The 15,778-nt window shown below is 35.7% G+C and overlaps 1 protein-coding gene across 1 annotated transcript in view; it reads right to left on the bottom strand.

The window, feature by feature from the left end:
- LOC119538817 (beta-galactosidase-1-like protein 2) overlaps window positions 1-15,778 on the bottom strand; it is a 93,759-nt gene that overhangs the window by 40,796 nt on the left and 37,185 nt on the right. Inside the window, exons 7-9 of the mRNA XM_037842011.1 lie at window positions 15,032-15,127; window positions 14,064-14,172; window positions 11,044-11,136 (exon numbers count right to left, since the gene is read on the bottom strand). Coding sequence (XP_037697939.1) covers window positions 11,044-11,136; window positions 14,064-14,172; window positions 15,032-15,127 — 298 coding nt within the window. The remainder of the gene's footprint in view (window positions 1-11,043; window positions 11,137-14,063; window positions 14,173-15,031; window positions 15,128-15,778) is intronic.

Raw genomic sequence — 15,778 nt, 5'->3', positions numbered from 1 at the left:
CTGACAAACATAAACCAAAGGATAGGATGGCTGATGCAAGAAATGCCTTCACAGTAATAACATTGAATGTAAATGGATTAAACTCCCCAATTAAAAAATATAGATGGGCAGAATGGATCAAAAAATATGAACCATCAATATATTGCATGCAAAAGACTCATCATAGACACAAAGAAATTGAAAGTGAAAGGATGGAAAAAATATTTCATGCATACTACAGCCAAAAGAAAGCATGAGTAGCAATATTAATCTCAGATAAAATAGACTTTAAATGCAAGGACGTTATGAGAGTCAAACAAAGCCACTACATACTAATAAAAGGAGCAATTCACCAAGAAGACATAACAATCATAAATATTTATGCACCCAATCATGGGGCCACAAAATACAGGAGACAAACATTGGCAAAACTAAAGGAAGAAATAGAAGTTTCCACAATAATTGTGGGAGACTTCAACACATCACTCTCTCTTACAAATAGATCAACCAGACAGAAGACCAATAAGGAAACTGATAACCTAAATAATCTGATAAATGAATTGGATTTAACAGACATATATAGAACATTACATCCCAAATCACCAGGACACACATTCTTCTTTAGTGCTCACAGAACTTTCTCCACAATAACCATATGCTGGGACCTAAAACAAGCCTCAATCAATTCAAAAAAAAATTGAAATTATTCAAAGCACATTCTCTGACCACAATGGAATACAATTAGAAGTCAATAACCATCAGAGACTTAGAAAATTCACAAATACCTGGAGGTTAAACAACACACTCCTAAACAATCAGTGGGTTAAAGAAGAAATAGCAAGAGAAATTGCTGAATATATAGAGATGAATGAAAATGAGAACACGACATACCAAAACCTACGGGATGCAGCAAAAGCAGTACCAAGGGGGAAATTTATAGCACTAAACACATATATTAAAAAGGAAGAAAGAGCCAAAATGGAAGAACTAATGGATCAACTGAAGAAGCTAGAAAATGAACAGCAAACCAACCCTAAATCAAGTAGAAGAAAAGAAATAACAAGGATTAAAGCAGAAATAAATGATATAGAGAACAAAAAAAAAAAAGAGAGAGGTTAAATAACAACAAAAGTTGGTTCTTTGAGAAGATCAACAAGATTGACAAGCCCCTAGCCAGAATGACAAAATCAAAAAGAGAGAAGACCCATATAAACAAAATAATGAATGAGAAAGGTGACATTACTGCAGATCCCGAAGAAATTTAAAAAATTATAAGAGGATAATATGAATGATTGTTTGCCAACAAACTGGATAATGTTGAGGAAATGGACAATTTTCTGGAAACATATGAACAACCTAGACTGACCAGAGAAGAAATAGAAGACCACAACCAACCCATCACAAGCAAAGAGATCCAATCAGTCATCAAAAAGCTTCCCACAAATAAATGCCCAGGGCCAGATGGCTTCACAGGGAAATTCTACCAAACTTTCCAGAAAGAACTGACACCAATCTTACTTAAACTCTTTCAAAACATTGAATAAAATGGAACACTACCTAACTCATTTTATGAAGCTAACATCAATCTAATACCAAAACCAGGCAAAGATGTTACAAAAAAGGAAAACTACAGGCCTATCTTCCTAATGAATATAGATGCAAAAATTCTCAACAAAATACTTGCACATCGAATCCAAAGACACATTAAAAAAATCATACACCATGACCAAGTGGGGTTCATTCCAGTCACGCAAGGATTGTTCAACATAAGAAAATCAAAGTATTACAACACATTAACAAATCAAAAATGAAAAATCAAATGATCATCTCAATAGATGCTGAAAAAGCATTCAACAAAATCCAATGTCCCTTTTTAATAAAAACACTTAAAAAGGTAGGAATTGAAGGAAACTTCCTCAATGTGATGAAGAGCATATATGAAAAACCCACAGCCAGCGTGGTACTCAATGGTGAGAGACTGAAAGCCTTCCCTCTAAGATCAGGAACAAGACAAGGATGCCTGCTATCACCACCATTATTCAACATTGTGCTGGAAGTGCTAGCCAAGGCAATCCAGCAAGACAAAGAAATAAAAGGCATCCAAATTGGAAAGGAAGAAGTAAAACTGTCATTGTTTGCAGATGATATGATCTTATATCTGGAAAACTCTGAGAAATCGATGATACAGATACTAGAGCTAACAAACAAATTTAGCAAAGTAGCAGGATACAAGACTAATGCACATAAGTTAGTAATGTCTCTGTATGCTAGAAATGAACAAACTGAAGAGACACGCAAGAAATAGATACCATTTTCAATAGCAACTAAAAAAATCAAGTACCTACGAATAAACTTAACCAAAGATGTAAAAGACCTATACAAAGAAAACTACATAACTCTACTAAAAGAAATAGAAGGGACCTTAAAAGATGGAAAAATATTCCATGTTCATGGATAGGAAGTCTAAATGTCATTAAGATGTCAATTCTACCCAAACTCATCTGCAGATTCAATGCAATCCCAATCAAAATTCCAACAACCTACTTTGCAGACTTGGAGGAGCTACTAATCAAATTTATTTGGAAAGAGAAGATGCCTTGAATTGCTAAAGACACTCTAAAAAACAAAAACAAAGTGGGAAGACACACTCCCTGACTTTGAAGCTTATTATAAAGCCACAGTTGTCAAAACAGCATGGTACTGGCACAAAGATAGACATATTGATCAATGGAATTGAATTGAGAATTCAGAGCTAGAACCCCAGATCTATGGCTGACTGATCTTTGATAAAGCCCCCAAAGCCACTGAACTGGGACATAACAGTCTTTTCAACAAATGGGGCTGGGAGAGTTGTATATCCATATCCAAAAGAATGAAAGAGGACCCCTACCTCACACTCTACACAAAAATTAACTCAAAGTGGATCAAAGATCTCAATGCAAAAAACAGTACCATAAAACTCCTAGAAGATAATGTAGGGAAACATCTTCAAGACCTCATATTAGGCAGCCACTTCCTAGACTTTACACCCAAAGCACAAGCAACAAAAGGAAAAAATAGATAAATGGGAACTCCTTAAGCTTAGAAGTTTCTGTACCTCAAAGGAATTTGTCAAAAAGGTAAAGAGGCAGCCAACTCAATGGGAAAAATATTTGGAAACGATGTATCTGACAAAAGACTGATATCTTGCGTATATAAAGAAATCCTGCAACTCAACGACCAGAGTACAGACAGCCCAATTATATGTGGGAATTCTGTAGATAAAATATTGTAGACTGAAATGTCTTGCTTTACTATGCTATGTTCTTGCATGTAGTCCATTCCAGTCCAAGGCCAGGCTTATCTGTTGTCTACTTGCCTGTCGATCTTTGTGTCATAAAAGTCAAAGCGTCCTGCCTCCCCTCCTGCCTCCCTAAACAGCCTTGAGTGCCAGCACGTCTCCCTACCCCAAAAATCTCAATAAAAACTGAAATGAGAACTGCTTGGGAGGACACTCTCCCTTGAGTTGTTCTCACTCTCGCCTCTCTTGACTTTTGTCTTGAGTAATTCATTGCATCACCGTGGTTACTGATGGACAGAAAACCACAATTGGTGCCCCATGTGAGGTGCAGCACCAGGATTTCCAGGTGAAGCAATCAGCACGTTTACGAGAAGATAATTTTGTCTGGACTACAACTTTTCATCCCTAAAGTAAGGAACAGCGGTGCCTGCTTGGGATAGCTGCCAACGTGCTTAGTTTCAGTGAGAGTTTTTCTTTCATCATGGGCTCAGGACTTACAAAAGAACAATCTCTATATGTTAAAACCTTACAACAGCTTTTAAAGGCAGCTAACTGCCCTGTAAAGGAAACTCAATTACTTAATCTACTTCAAAGTGTTCAAGCTTATTGTACTTGGTTTCCTGACCAAGGCACTTTCGATTTGGAATTTTGTGAACTGATCAGCTACATCCTTAAGAAGAAACATGAATTAGGAAGCAAAATATTGGTCTCAACCTTAATGACCTGGGGGCTAGTTCATACCACCCACCCTATGTCCCCTTCAATCACGTGTTCAGCCCAGGGCTCCCCCTGAGGAGTCTGAAAAAAAAAGATATAATTAGAGAAGAGAAAGATTGGCTGCCTCCGCCTACTCTGCCTTTGCTGGACGAGCAACACAAAAAACAAATTCCTATTCCTAACAATTCTCTGTGTCCTGTAATGGAACAATGTAACACGTATACATTCCATTAATCCCTGCCAAAAGATTGTTCATTACTGTTTCAAAATGCATTAACTAAAATGTTTTAAATATTTAGCATCATTCTAACAAGTTTGATTTTGGTGGTAATAGCATGTTGTATAGAAGGTATAAAGAACGTTTTTCTAATTAAAGGGAAAAGGAAAGTGGCTTCATCCTAAATGACTGATTGTTTAGGAATGTAGGATGAAGCCTGGATGGATAGGAATGTGGGATGAAGCCTAAATGAATACAGGAAGTTGCAGAAGTTTTGTGAAGTGAGAAATTTATTTGTGTAGTTAAAGTTAAAAAATAAATACAGAAAGCTGTAAAAAGTTTGTGGAAACATGGATACAGAAAGTTGCAGAAGATTTGTGAAGTGGGAAATTTATTTCTGTAGTCAAAGTTAAATAGATACAGAAAGCTGTAAAAGGTTTGTAGAAACAATTATTTCTGTGGTCAAAGTTAAAAAAATGGTAAAAACTAGTAATAACTGCTTAACAATAGAACCTCACAACTTAAAGAAAGTGGTTTTGTAAAACAAAATAGCATTAAATATTCTAACCACCACCTAAAGCAGTAATTAATATTCAATGTTGTATGTATGTGCCTAATAATTCACAAAATATACTCCTGCTATTTTACTATCAACCCAGCCACTCTCTTCCTTCTTCTCCTGTGCTACGTCTCATCATAGTAATTGTATGTTATAAAATGTTTGCTTAAAAACAATTTCCAAAATCATTTTGGTAACTTTTAATATGAAATATTTTTTAAAAATGTGCTTTTATGAAAAGTTTCCTTAGATTATTAAGGTATTATTTCTTAGTAAGAGGTTATAAAAATGTTTTTCTGAATAATCAATGTAAAAGGCAAAAAATCTTTTTTGTCAAAATAACTTCATGTTAATTTTATCATGTCCTTGGTAGTTTAAAAATATTGTCTTCTCACTTTTAAAAGAGCTAAGTCTTTTCCTTAACTTCAGTTAAATAACAACAACAAAAAATACTGTTTCAAACCTAACAGCTTTTAACATTTTGCTTTCTCAAGGTCAAGCCCTAAAAGACGTCTTTTTATTCCCAACAGTTACAAAGAATTTATTCATTCACCTGGAAAAAAAATGAAGGGCTAAAAATGATTAAATTCATGTAATATGTTATAAGTTACAAAAAGAAGTTTAGACAATGTTATAAGAATTAAAAACTTCTAAGTTTCTTTTAGTTACTGATATGCATAATATCAAACAACAATATAGTATTGCTAGTTATAATTTCAGTTATTTTTAAAGTGTTATCTGTCACAAAAATAGCCAAATTTCCTTGTAAGTTACATTGTTTCACTCTAATGCTTTTCTAAGTGTTTGCGGTTAGCTACAAGTTAAAGCTTCATCTTCAACAACAACAAAGAAAGACTTTTAAAAAAGAAGCAAGATAACTCTGTCATGCTTTATCAGCAATTGTAGTCAAAAAATAATCTGAATTCTGCCATTAAAGTTCCTTAAAAACAGAACTGTCAATAATCAACACTGTGTCCCAAATATGGAGAACTGAAGAAAGACTCATCGCCTTTGTTGCTGCAGCATCCACTACAAACCCTTCTAATTCCAATATAAAATTTTTCAATAAAAAAGGGCGATATGTGGGAATTCTGTAGATAAAATATTGTAAACTAAAATGCTTTGCTTTGCTATGCTATGTTCTTGCACATAGTCCATTCCACTCCCAAGGCCAGGCTTATCCGTTGTCTACTTGCCTGTCGATCTTTGTGTCATAAAGGTCAAAACGTCCTGCCTCCCCTCTTGCCTCCCTAAACAGCCTTGAGTGCCAGCATGTCTCCTTACCCCAAAAATCTCAATAAAAACTGAAATGAGAACTGCTTGGGAGGACACTCTCCCTTGAGTTGTTCTCACTCTCACCTCTCTTGACTTGTCTCGAGTAATTCATTTCATCACTGTGGTTACTGCTGGATAGAAAACCACAATGATAAATGGGCAAAAGATATGAAAAGACAGTTCTCTGAAGAGGAAATACAAATAGCCAAGAAACACACAAAAAAATGTTCCGCTTCACTAGCTATTAGAGAGATGCAAATTAAGACCACAATGAGATACCATCTAACACCGGTTAGAATGGCTGCCATTAAACAAACAGGAAACTACAAATGCTGGAGGGGATGTGGAGAAATTGGAACTCTTATTCATTGTTGGTGGGACTGTATAATGGTTCAGCCACTCTGGAAGTCAGTCTAGCAGTTCCTTAGAAAACTAGATATAGAGCTACCATTCGATCCAGCAATTGCACTTTTCAGTATATACCCGGAAGATCGGAAAGCAGTGACACGAACAGATATCTGCACGCCAATGTTCATAGCAGCATTATTCACAATTGCCAAGAGATGGAAACAACCCAAATGTCCTTCAACAGATGAGTGGATAAATAAATGTGGTATATACACACGATGGAATACTACGCGGCAGTAAGAAGGAACGATCTCGTGAAACATATGACAACATGGATGAACCTTGAAGACATAATGCTGAGTGAAATAAGCCAGGCACAAAAAGAGAAATATTATATGCTACCACTAATGTGAACATTGAAAAATGTAAAACAAATGATTTATAATGTAGAATATAAGGGAACTAGTGACAGAGAGCAATTAAGGAAGGGGGAATGATAACCCAATAAGAACAGATAAGCTATCGTGGGTAAATTTAACATGCTGGGAATGCCCAGGAATGACTATGGTCTGTTAATTTCTGATGGGTATGGTAGGAAGAAGTGGGGGAAGGGGAAATGGGGAGTCAATAAGAAATGAGTGTAGGGTTTCTGTTAGGGGTGAAGGGAAATTTCTAGTAATGGATGGTGGGAAGGTGATGGCATTGCAACATTGTGAATGTGATTAATCCCACTAAACAGAATGCTTGGGAGGGGTTGAAATGGGAAGTTTATGCTGTATATATGTTTCCACAACTGAAAAAAAAAGACAGTCTAAATAGACAATGGCAATTAAATGCCATAGATGATCCTGGATGAGTTCTAAGAATAGAGGAGAAAAGGCTCAAACGGACACAATTGGGACATAAGAAAAAAAAGAAATATAGAATGTAAGCTTTATATCAATGTTAAATTTCTTGAATTTCTTAACTACACTTAAAGTGATTATATAAATAACTATTCTTGTTCATAGGAAATATATATGTGAATTATACTATGTGTTCAAGGATGTGCGCAACTTGCTCTCATGTTCAGAAGACAGAGCAATAGATGATGGATGATAGATAGGGAGGGAGGGAAAGAAATGGTAAAGTGACAAAATAATAAAGTTGGTAGATCTGGGTATCAGTGGAGGGGGGTTGGGGTAGGCTGGAGTTCTGTGTATGGGGTTTGTATTATTTTTGCAACTGTCCTGTAAGTTTGAATTTATTTCAAAATAAAAAGTAAAAAAAAAAAAAAAAAAAGACTAGAATTGTATGTTAGAAAGGATAAAGTTTTCTGAATATAAATACAAAAGTGAATTTAAAAATGGATTTAAATTATCTTCTGCAATTAGATCCTATACTTTTACAATTTTCCTACTTGGACTTGAAACAGTACTATATACTCTACAGAAATCCAAGAAAACATTTGGTAAATAAATTAATGAATAAGAAATAGGCTTTTAAATTAATGGAAACTGAGAGAATCCACCAATAGTAGGCATGCATTAAAATATATATTAAAGGAAGATGAAGCCCAATCAAGAAGGCAGAGCAAGATGCCTCAAGACTCTGACCCCCCAATAGAAGGTTTGACCAACCAATAAGAACTGGCAGAAACATCCTTCTCAAAGCTCCATAATACACTTAAAGGACTGCATTAAGAAATGTAGTTATTTTAGGTTATTTGTTGTTCTTATTCCTTTGTTGGGTTATAGGCTGTTTATTTTCTTGGAGTAGGGTAGGAACATCCTGGGAGCAATGTAGTTATTTTAGGTTATTTGTTTTTCTTATTCTTGTGTTTTGGTTTTGTTTGAAATGTTGTTTTTTTGTTTGTTTTTTAATTTTTTGATAAAGTTAAAAAAAATGAATGTGAAAAAAATGAACAATGGGGCAAGAAGAGGAACGGAATGGTTTGGATGTTCTTTTATATTCTATTTTTTTTTTTATTTTTTGGAGTAATGAAAATGTTCAAAGATTGATTGTGGTGATCAATGCACAACTATGAACAACTGAATGTACATTTTGAAGGATTGTATGTTATGTGAATATATCTCAATAAAATTGCAAAAAAAAGAAAAAATAAAGAAGGGTAAACCAAAAAAAGACTCTCTCATGCATCTAAGTACATTATCAAGAAAATGAATAACAATCAAAAGAATAGGAGAAAATATTTGGAAACCATATGTCTGATAAGGGTTTAATATTCAGAATATATAAAGAACTCTTACAACTCAACAAAAAGACAAACAATCCAACTTTTAAAAATGGGCTAAGGACTTAAATAGCCATTTCTCCAAAGAAGATATACAAATGGCCAATAAGCAATGAAAACATACCCAACATTATTAGCCATTAGGGAAATGCAAATCAAAACCATAATGAGATACCAGCTCACACCCACTAGAATAGCTATTATTTAAAAAACAGAAAAGAATAAGTGCTGACAAAAATGTGGTGAAATAGGAACCTCCATATATTTTGGGGGAGAATATAAAATAGTGCAGCTGCTGTGAAAAACAGTTTGGTGGTTCATCAAAATTTCAAAATAGAACTATCAAATAACATGCTAATCTCACTTCTAAGCATATTCCCCAAATAATTAAAGGCAGGGACTCAGGTAGATCTTTGTATACCAATGTTCATAGCAGCATTATTAATAATAGCCAAAGGTGGAAGCCACACAATTATCCATCAATAGGTAAATTCGTAAGCACAATATGGTACATACATGCAATGGAATATTACACAGCCTTGAAAAGGAATTAAGTCCTGATACAGGCCACTACATGGATGAACCATGAATACATGTTGAGTGAAGTAAGTCAGACACAAAGGGACAGATGTTGTATAAATCCAATTATATGAAATAGCTGGAATATGCAAATGCATAGAGACAGGTTACCAGGGGTGAAGGGCAGGGGGAATAGGAGTTACTGCATGTTGGGTATAGGGTTTATGTTTGGGGTTCTGGGAACATTCTGGTACTGGAAGATGGTGAGGGTAGTGAATGTGAACACTGGTGAATGCGATTAATCCCACTGAATGGTATGCTCAGGAATGGTGGAGATGAGAAAGTTTATATTGTAGATATGCTTCCACAGCTTTGCAAAAATAGAACCACTGAAGAGTCAATGACAGTTAACTGCAATTCATTATCCTGGACTGGATCTAATTGTGGTGGAGAAAGTGCCCAAAAGGACTTTAATAGGACTTATGAAGAACTGGAATATTGATTAAAATCTTCATATCAATTTTAAAGCTCTTGAACTTGATAACAGTACTTAAGGTGGTTACATAAGTGGGTAATCTTGTTCTTAAGAAATGTACACAGAATTATTACATTTTTAAGAAGCGTGATGCATGATGCATATAACCTACTCTCAAATGTTTAAATAATTGATAAATACATGAGAAAGATGGACAGATGGAATGATATGGGAAATGTGGAAAATGTTCAAATTGGTGGATCTGGGTGTCTAGGTGAGAATATGTTGGAGTTTTCTGTATGGGTTTTGTATTATTTTGAAACAGTCCTGTAAACTTGAAATTATTTCAAATTAAAATGTTTTAGAAAAAGAAAATAAATAATCTCTCACAAGGACTGAAGCTCAGGTTCAAATAATTGCAAATACCTGCTAGAAGCAAATATAAATCCTTCTAACAGGTTATCAAGGACCTCAAATGATCTTAATATAATTTTCACACATAAATGTCTGACAGTGAATCACAAAATTATTAGACATACCAGAAAAGAATACTTTACTGAAAACCATGAAGAAAAAAATAACAATAGATATGCATCCATAGGAGATCCAGAAATTAAATCTATCATACATAGATTTTTAAATAAATATAATAAATGTGTTCAAGGAATTACAAGGAAATGTTTGCAAAGAACTGGAAACTATAAAAAGAATCAAATGGAAATTATAGAACTGAAAAAAACAATATCAGAAAATAACAGCCTAATGGATGGATTTAACATCAAATTATACAAAACTGAAGAGAAAATAAATGAATTAAAAGATTGCTTAGAAGAAATTATCCAGAAAAGAGCATAATGGGTAAATGAAAGCTGATGACAGCATCTAACATTTCTATAATTGAAGTCCCAGAGGCAAAGAAGTAGGCAAGAAAGGAGAGAGAACAGACCACAGAATTGATGGAACAAATAGAAAGAAAGTACCAAGATGGCAGATTTAAATGCAAATGTATAAGTGATTACACTAAATATAAACAAACCAAATACTCCATTTAAAAGGCAAAGATTGTTTCATCAATTAACAAAAAACAAATTCCAATTATATGCTGTTTACAGGAGATACACCTTAAATATATGGACACAGAAAGGTTGAAAGTTAAAGGATGAAAAAATATGTCATGCAATCCCCAACCAGCACAGAGCTGGATGAAAAAAGAAAAGGAAAGAGATTTTAACATCACTCTTTGCCTTACATTGGAGCTCTGTAGGTAGTTCCTGTTACCCTTTTTAGATTGTAAATGCATGGAAAAATTAAACTGGATCCTATCATCTTCATATCCCATGGTACCCAGCAAGCTACAGACACTCAAGAGATGCTTGCTCTGCAAACTAACAGAGTGAGAAAAGAAGTATGTAAATGTGGAGAAAATTAAATGAGCACTTACCTTTTTAACAAATGACATGTATTTTTTATCCAGGTAATATGAACCATATTCATTCTCCACCTGGACAGCAATGATGGAGCCTTTCTCATGGTACTGAGAATTAAAGAGATTAGAGTTTGAGAGTGAGGCTACTAATGGGAAAAAGCTGTATTTTCTAAAATTTACTGCTGTATACACATTTAGAGTACCATAAAAAATAACACATCCCTAACCCCAACCCCAAGTTACACTACACTTCTGGCAATATATTTCACCTCAAAAATCTCTTCCTTTAACTATAACACTATAATACTGTCTTTCCTAATATTCCCTAGATAATTCATTCATTATTTTTTCACTCATTCATAATATGTGAAGCAGAAAGTCACAAACTCCCACATTCTTCCTTTCCACCCTAGCACAAGTTAAATGAATAAGAGAACCCCTACCCAATATAAGGTCTATCTCATTTCCTGTGTGCTAGAGCTCATCCCCTTCCCACTTCTCAGGAACATTACTCTAGAAGCATCACCTCTGTCTTCTCTATCTTCAACTTCTTTACAGATCCCTTCCCATCATAATTTAAATTGATTTGATTCCGTGTGCTATGTTCAAGTTAGCTTGCCTGGACCATTTCCCCTCCAGTGACCACCCCCTTCCCTCTTTGCCTTCACAGCCAAACTTTGTGAAATATTTTCTACACTCACTCTTTACTTCTCTCATTCACCCCTTTACTCAATCTTCCTTCCACCCTTTTAATTCCAACTGAATTAACAATTTTGGATTTCTTTTTGCTTAATTCAAACAACAAATTTTAGACCTTAACCTAATCATTCTCTCAGCAGCTTCTCATACTCTTGGCCATTCTCTCCTTGAAACCCTTTCCTGTATTTTCTGTAACATTCTCTCCTCATTTTTGGCCTGCCTCTCTGGTCACTCCTCCCCAGTATCTTTTGGTGAGCTCCTCTTGCTCTACCCATCTCTTAAATGTTGACAACCCTCATGGTTCTCTATTAATCTCCAATTCTGTGCTGAATTCCATACCTTCTGTCCTATTGTATGATTCCCTCCTGCAATTATGCCCTTTCTCAAGTATCTTCAAATTCTCCTCTCAGCTAGTTCCTTTCTGTCAATACCAAAGATTGCTCAAGGATCTCCTATCTTTAAAGCTTTCTCCCAATCCATGGCCCTTGCCCAGCTATTGTATTTTCTCTCCATATTTTGCACCCCCAATCCCACACTGTAGCCAGATTTCACTGTGTCCACTTTTGTAGTCCTCAACCTACTCTTGGTGATACGTGAAGTACCTCTAAGCACATATAAATAAGAGAAACACTGTTAGCCTCTAAAATTTAGACTCCTCACCAATAATGTAAGTAGCAACCTAAGAAAAGCCTAGGCCTATGCATAAGAGTGACTGAAATGTTTATCACCAAAACTGTGATCATGATGATCTTAGAGAAATTTCAGTTGGAAAGAGTTGAAATGGGAGGATATTTAGTAAGCAAGGAATAAACTAACTATATTGTACTGCTCTGGGAGAGGATAAAGAGGACACAAAGCCTAAGATAGTGTTTATAAAAATGTTGAAAATGATATTCCCTCCTCACAAATACTGAAAAAAATTTTCAAGACATGTTTCTCCCCTCCCCCTTCCCATCCATGTGAGGAGAATCCAGGAGACTAGAGAATAAAAAGAGGAAAAGGAAATATCCAGAAATTCATAATACCAGGAATTATCCAACAGGTCCTGAATCTGATCAATACAACTGAAAGTCCTGAAAGAAGGATTCTCAGTCATAAGGAAGTGCTGATTCATGAGGCTTTGATTAAATAGCTTTCATGACCACCCAAACTCTTTGGGTCCTGATTCCATGATCTATAAGCAAACTTCTGACCACTAATTTAGCTTTCCAGGAGTTTCAAGACTGAAAAGTCATGGATTTGGGATGGAGTAAACACTCTATTCCAGCACTGTCCAGTAGAATTTTATGCAGTGATGAAAATATTCTGTATCTGTGCTTCACAATATGGTAGTGACTACTCATATGTGCCTATGAGCAATTGAACTATTGACGGTGTGACTGAGCAAATGAGTTTCTAACTTTCTTTAATTTTAATTCATTTCAATTTAAATAGCCACATGTGGCAAATGGCTGCCGTATTGGAGAGTACAGATCTAGTCACTAGAAAGAACTATCTCTACTATCCCCCACACGGACTCATACTGAGCCATTTAGGAGTTTTAATGGCTTCCCTAAGTATGACTAATCCTGGGATACTCATAATGTTAGAGAAAAACTCTCTCCAGTAAATTCACACCTTGTAAGCCTTCACCTCACCATAAACAAACCTTGTTATTACTTCCATTCGATCCACAATAATATCCACTTCAAATGGTTAGTGTGAGAATGAAGTATGCAAATTTAATACTAGATGTTCTTCTACATGTTGTCTAGAATAGACACCTTCCCTCTGCCCACTTTCTACCTAGTATATAGTCCTTTTCATTTTTCTAGCCATTTTAGAAATATAATCACAGACTATTTTACTTAAACAAGTGTATACAACACCATGGCTTTATTGCAAAAGAGGTGTACTAAAATTAAAACAAATTGCCACTTCTACAAAATCACTGATCTAACATCATCTATGTTAGCCAGCTATTATTTATGAAGAGCTCACAAATAACTATCACTAGCAGCTAAATGAAGTCATTTAGATTGATAATCATTAATTTACCATTTATGGTGATGCACAGAGCAAATAAATAAAGGGCAAGACAAAACAAAAATGGACAGAGTGCAGCTCCAAGTTGTACTACCAGGAAAAAAGGCAGATGGCAGCACAAGGGTTTGTCCAGTTGGTTCCATAGACAGAATAAAGGCACAAAAGCCTGTTGTGTTTTAGAAAAGAAACTGGAATTAAATATTGCTATGCTTCCTGCTCCTAATTTTTTAGGAGGTAGGCTGGTCCTATCTAGGAAATCAATTCAGGCAATTACTCCCCTTGGGGCAAATATATGAAAAGTCAGGTTTTACCTGGAATGGTACTATTCTGGGAATCAGCTGATCAAAATAGCGATTCACCGCTTTAGTGAAGCCCTTATAAGTTGTTCTCAGCTTCATTTTCGAATCCTGGAGTAACCAGCTAGGATTGAAAAAGGCGAGACTCAGACTTGGGATGGGGAAACAGCAATAAGAAAGGTTCAAGCATATGATGCTGAAAAAGTATGGGCAGCCCAAATTTCACAGCCACAGGAGGACAGTTGTATTGGGAGGTTTTAGTCCAACTTTAAGAAAAAGTAGTCTGTGTCCCAGTCACAAATGGTTCAGCACTTCAGCCCTCACCTCGCTCACCATGGTGAAAATAGGGATTGTATAATGCTGAAAAGCTCTAGAGTGGGGTCCTCAAACTACAACCCATGGGCCAGATCCAACCTGCTGCCTATTTTTGTAATAAAGTGTTCTTAGAACAGAGTCATGCCCATCTGTTGAAATATGGGATGGTGGTTGCCTTTGTGGCATAGGCAGCAGGGTTGCGTGGTTGCAAGGGAGTCTGTATGGCTGGCAGAGCCTAAAATATTTATAAACTGGACCTTTATTTAAAAAAAAAAAATGTTTACCAACCCCTAACCCAGAGTTGTTGAACTTTGGTTTTAAAAAAATAAACAGTCTTGCAAAGGAGATAATTGATCCAATTTCTTGCCATTTGTACTCCCATCATAAAAACTGGAACTTATTGGTGTAAGGGGTAGGCATCAGTTTTTATTTAAATAATCAGTGTGTATTCTACCTCATTTGCAATGCAGAGATGGAGGTTTATAAGAAGTAAATACTATACAATCCCCATTATTTTAAAATTCATTTTATATGACATTAAATGGAAAAAAAATAGTGCAGATAAAAAAATATACATTGCAAACAAAGCAAAACACTTTGCTCTAACTTGAATTTGAATGTACCTGTGGCCCCTGGAACATGCCAGTGACCCTTGCAGCACAACTTACCTGGGCAAGCCTCCAAGGTCTAGGTCGCTACCAATGTAGGGGCCTGGACACAGAATGACCCACAGCCCCACATCTGAGGCCGAGAATATAAACCCCCTGAAAAGCAAAACAATGATAACTGCACATCAGAATCAGAGACCTGGAGTCACTATTATGTTTCTCTTTGCTTTCTTCTGAGGCTGGAACAGGTGGGAACTCCCAGACCAGCCTGAAGTCTCTGTAGGAGCCATGACCCAGGAGGACAGGGGACCCAACACTCAGCAAGAAATGGGTTCAATTAAGCATTACTGAGAAGAACATTAAAGTGAAAGCCCAGAAATCCAAAACCAACCTCCAACCCTCTTTTACAAATCTACTCCTCCTATATTTCCTATCTCTATGGATAGCCTCCACCCTAAAAGCCACCCAAGGCAAAAACAAAAAACAAAAAAAAACTTGCCAGTCACCCTTGGATCCTCTTTCTACCTCACCACAGCTTTTAGGCAGGCACCAAACCATGTTTATTCCTCCCACTGAATATTTTCAAACTTGGAATTCCTCTGCATTCCTACTGCTATCATGTTGGTTCAAGAACTCATCATTTCACACCTGAGTTATTAGAATGGTCTTCTGACTGGTTTACTTCCTTCATTTTTACCTTCTCCTAAATCTTCTCCAGTTATTGCTAATAATAATATTATCATGAATAGCACAAATAGGACCTAATATTTACTTAGAAATAACATCAGGCACTGTAGCTGAATTCTT

The sequence above is a fragment of the Choloepus didactylus genome, chromosome 6, assembly GCF_015220235.1.
Source record: "Choloepus didactylus isolate mChoDid1 chromosome 6, mChoDid1.pri, whole genome shotgun sequence".
NCBI classification, from domain to species: domain Eukaryota; kingdom Metazoa; phylum Chordata; class Mammalia; order Pilosa; family Megalonychidae; genus Choloepus; species Choloepus didactylus.
The sequence above is the reverse complement of the archived record's forward strand: the minus strand, read 5'-3'. Positions and strand labels throughout refer to the sequence as shown.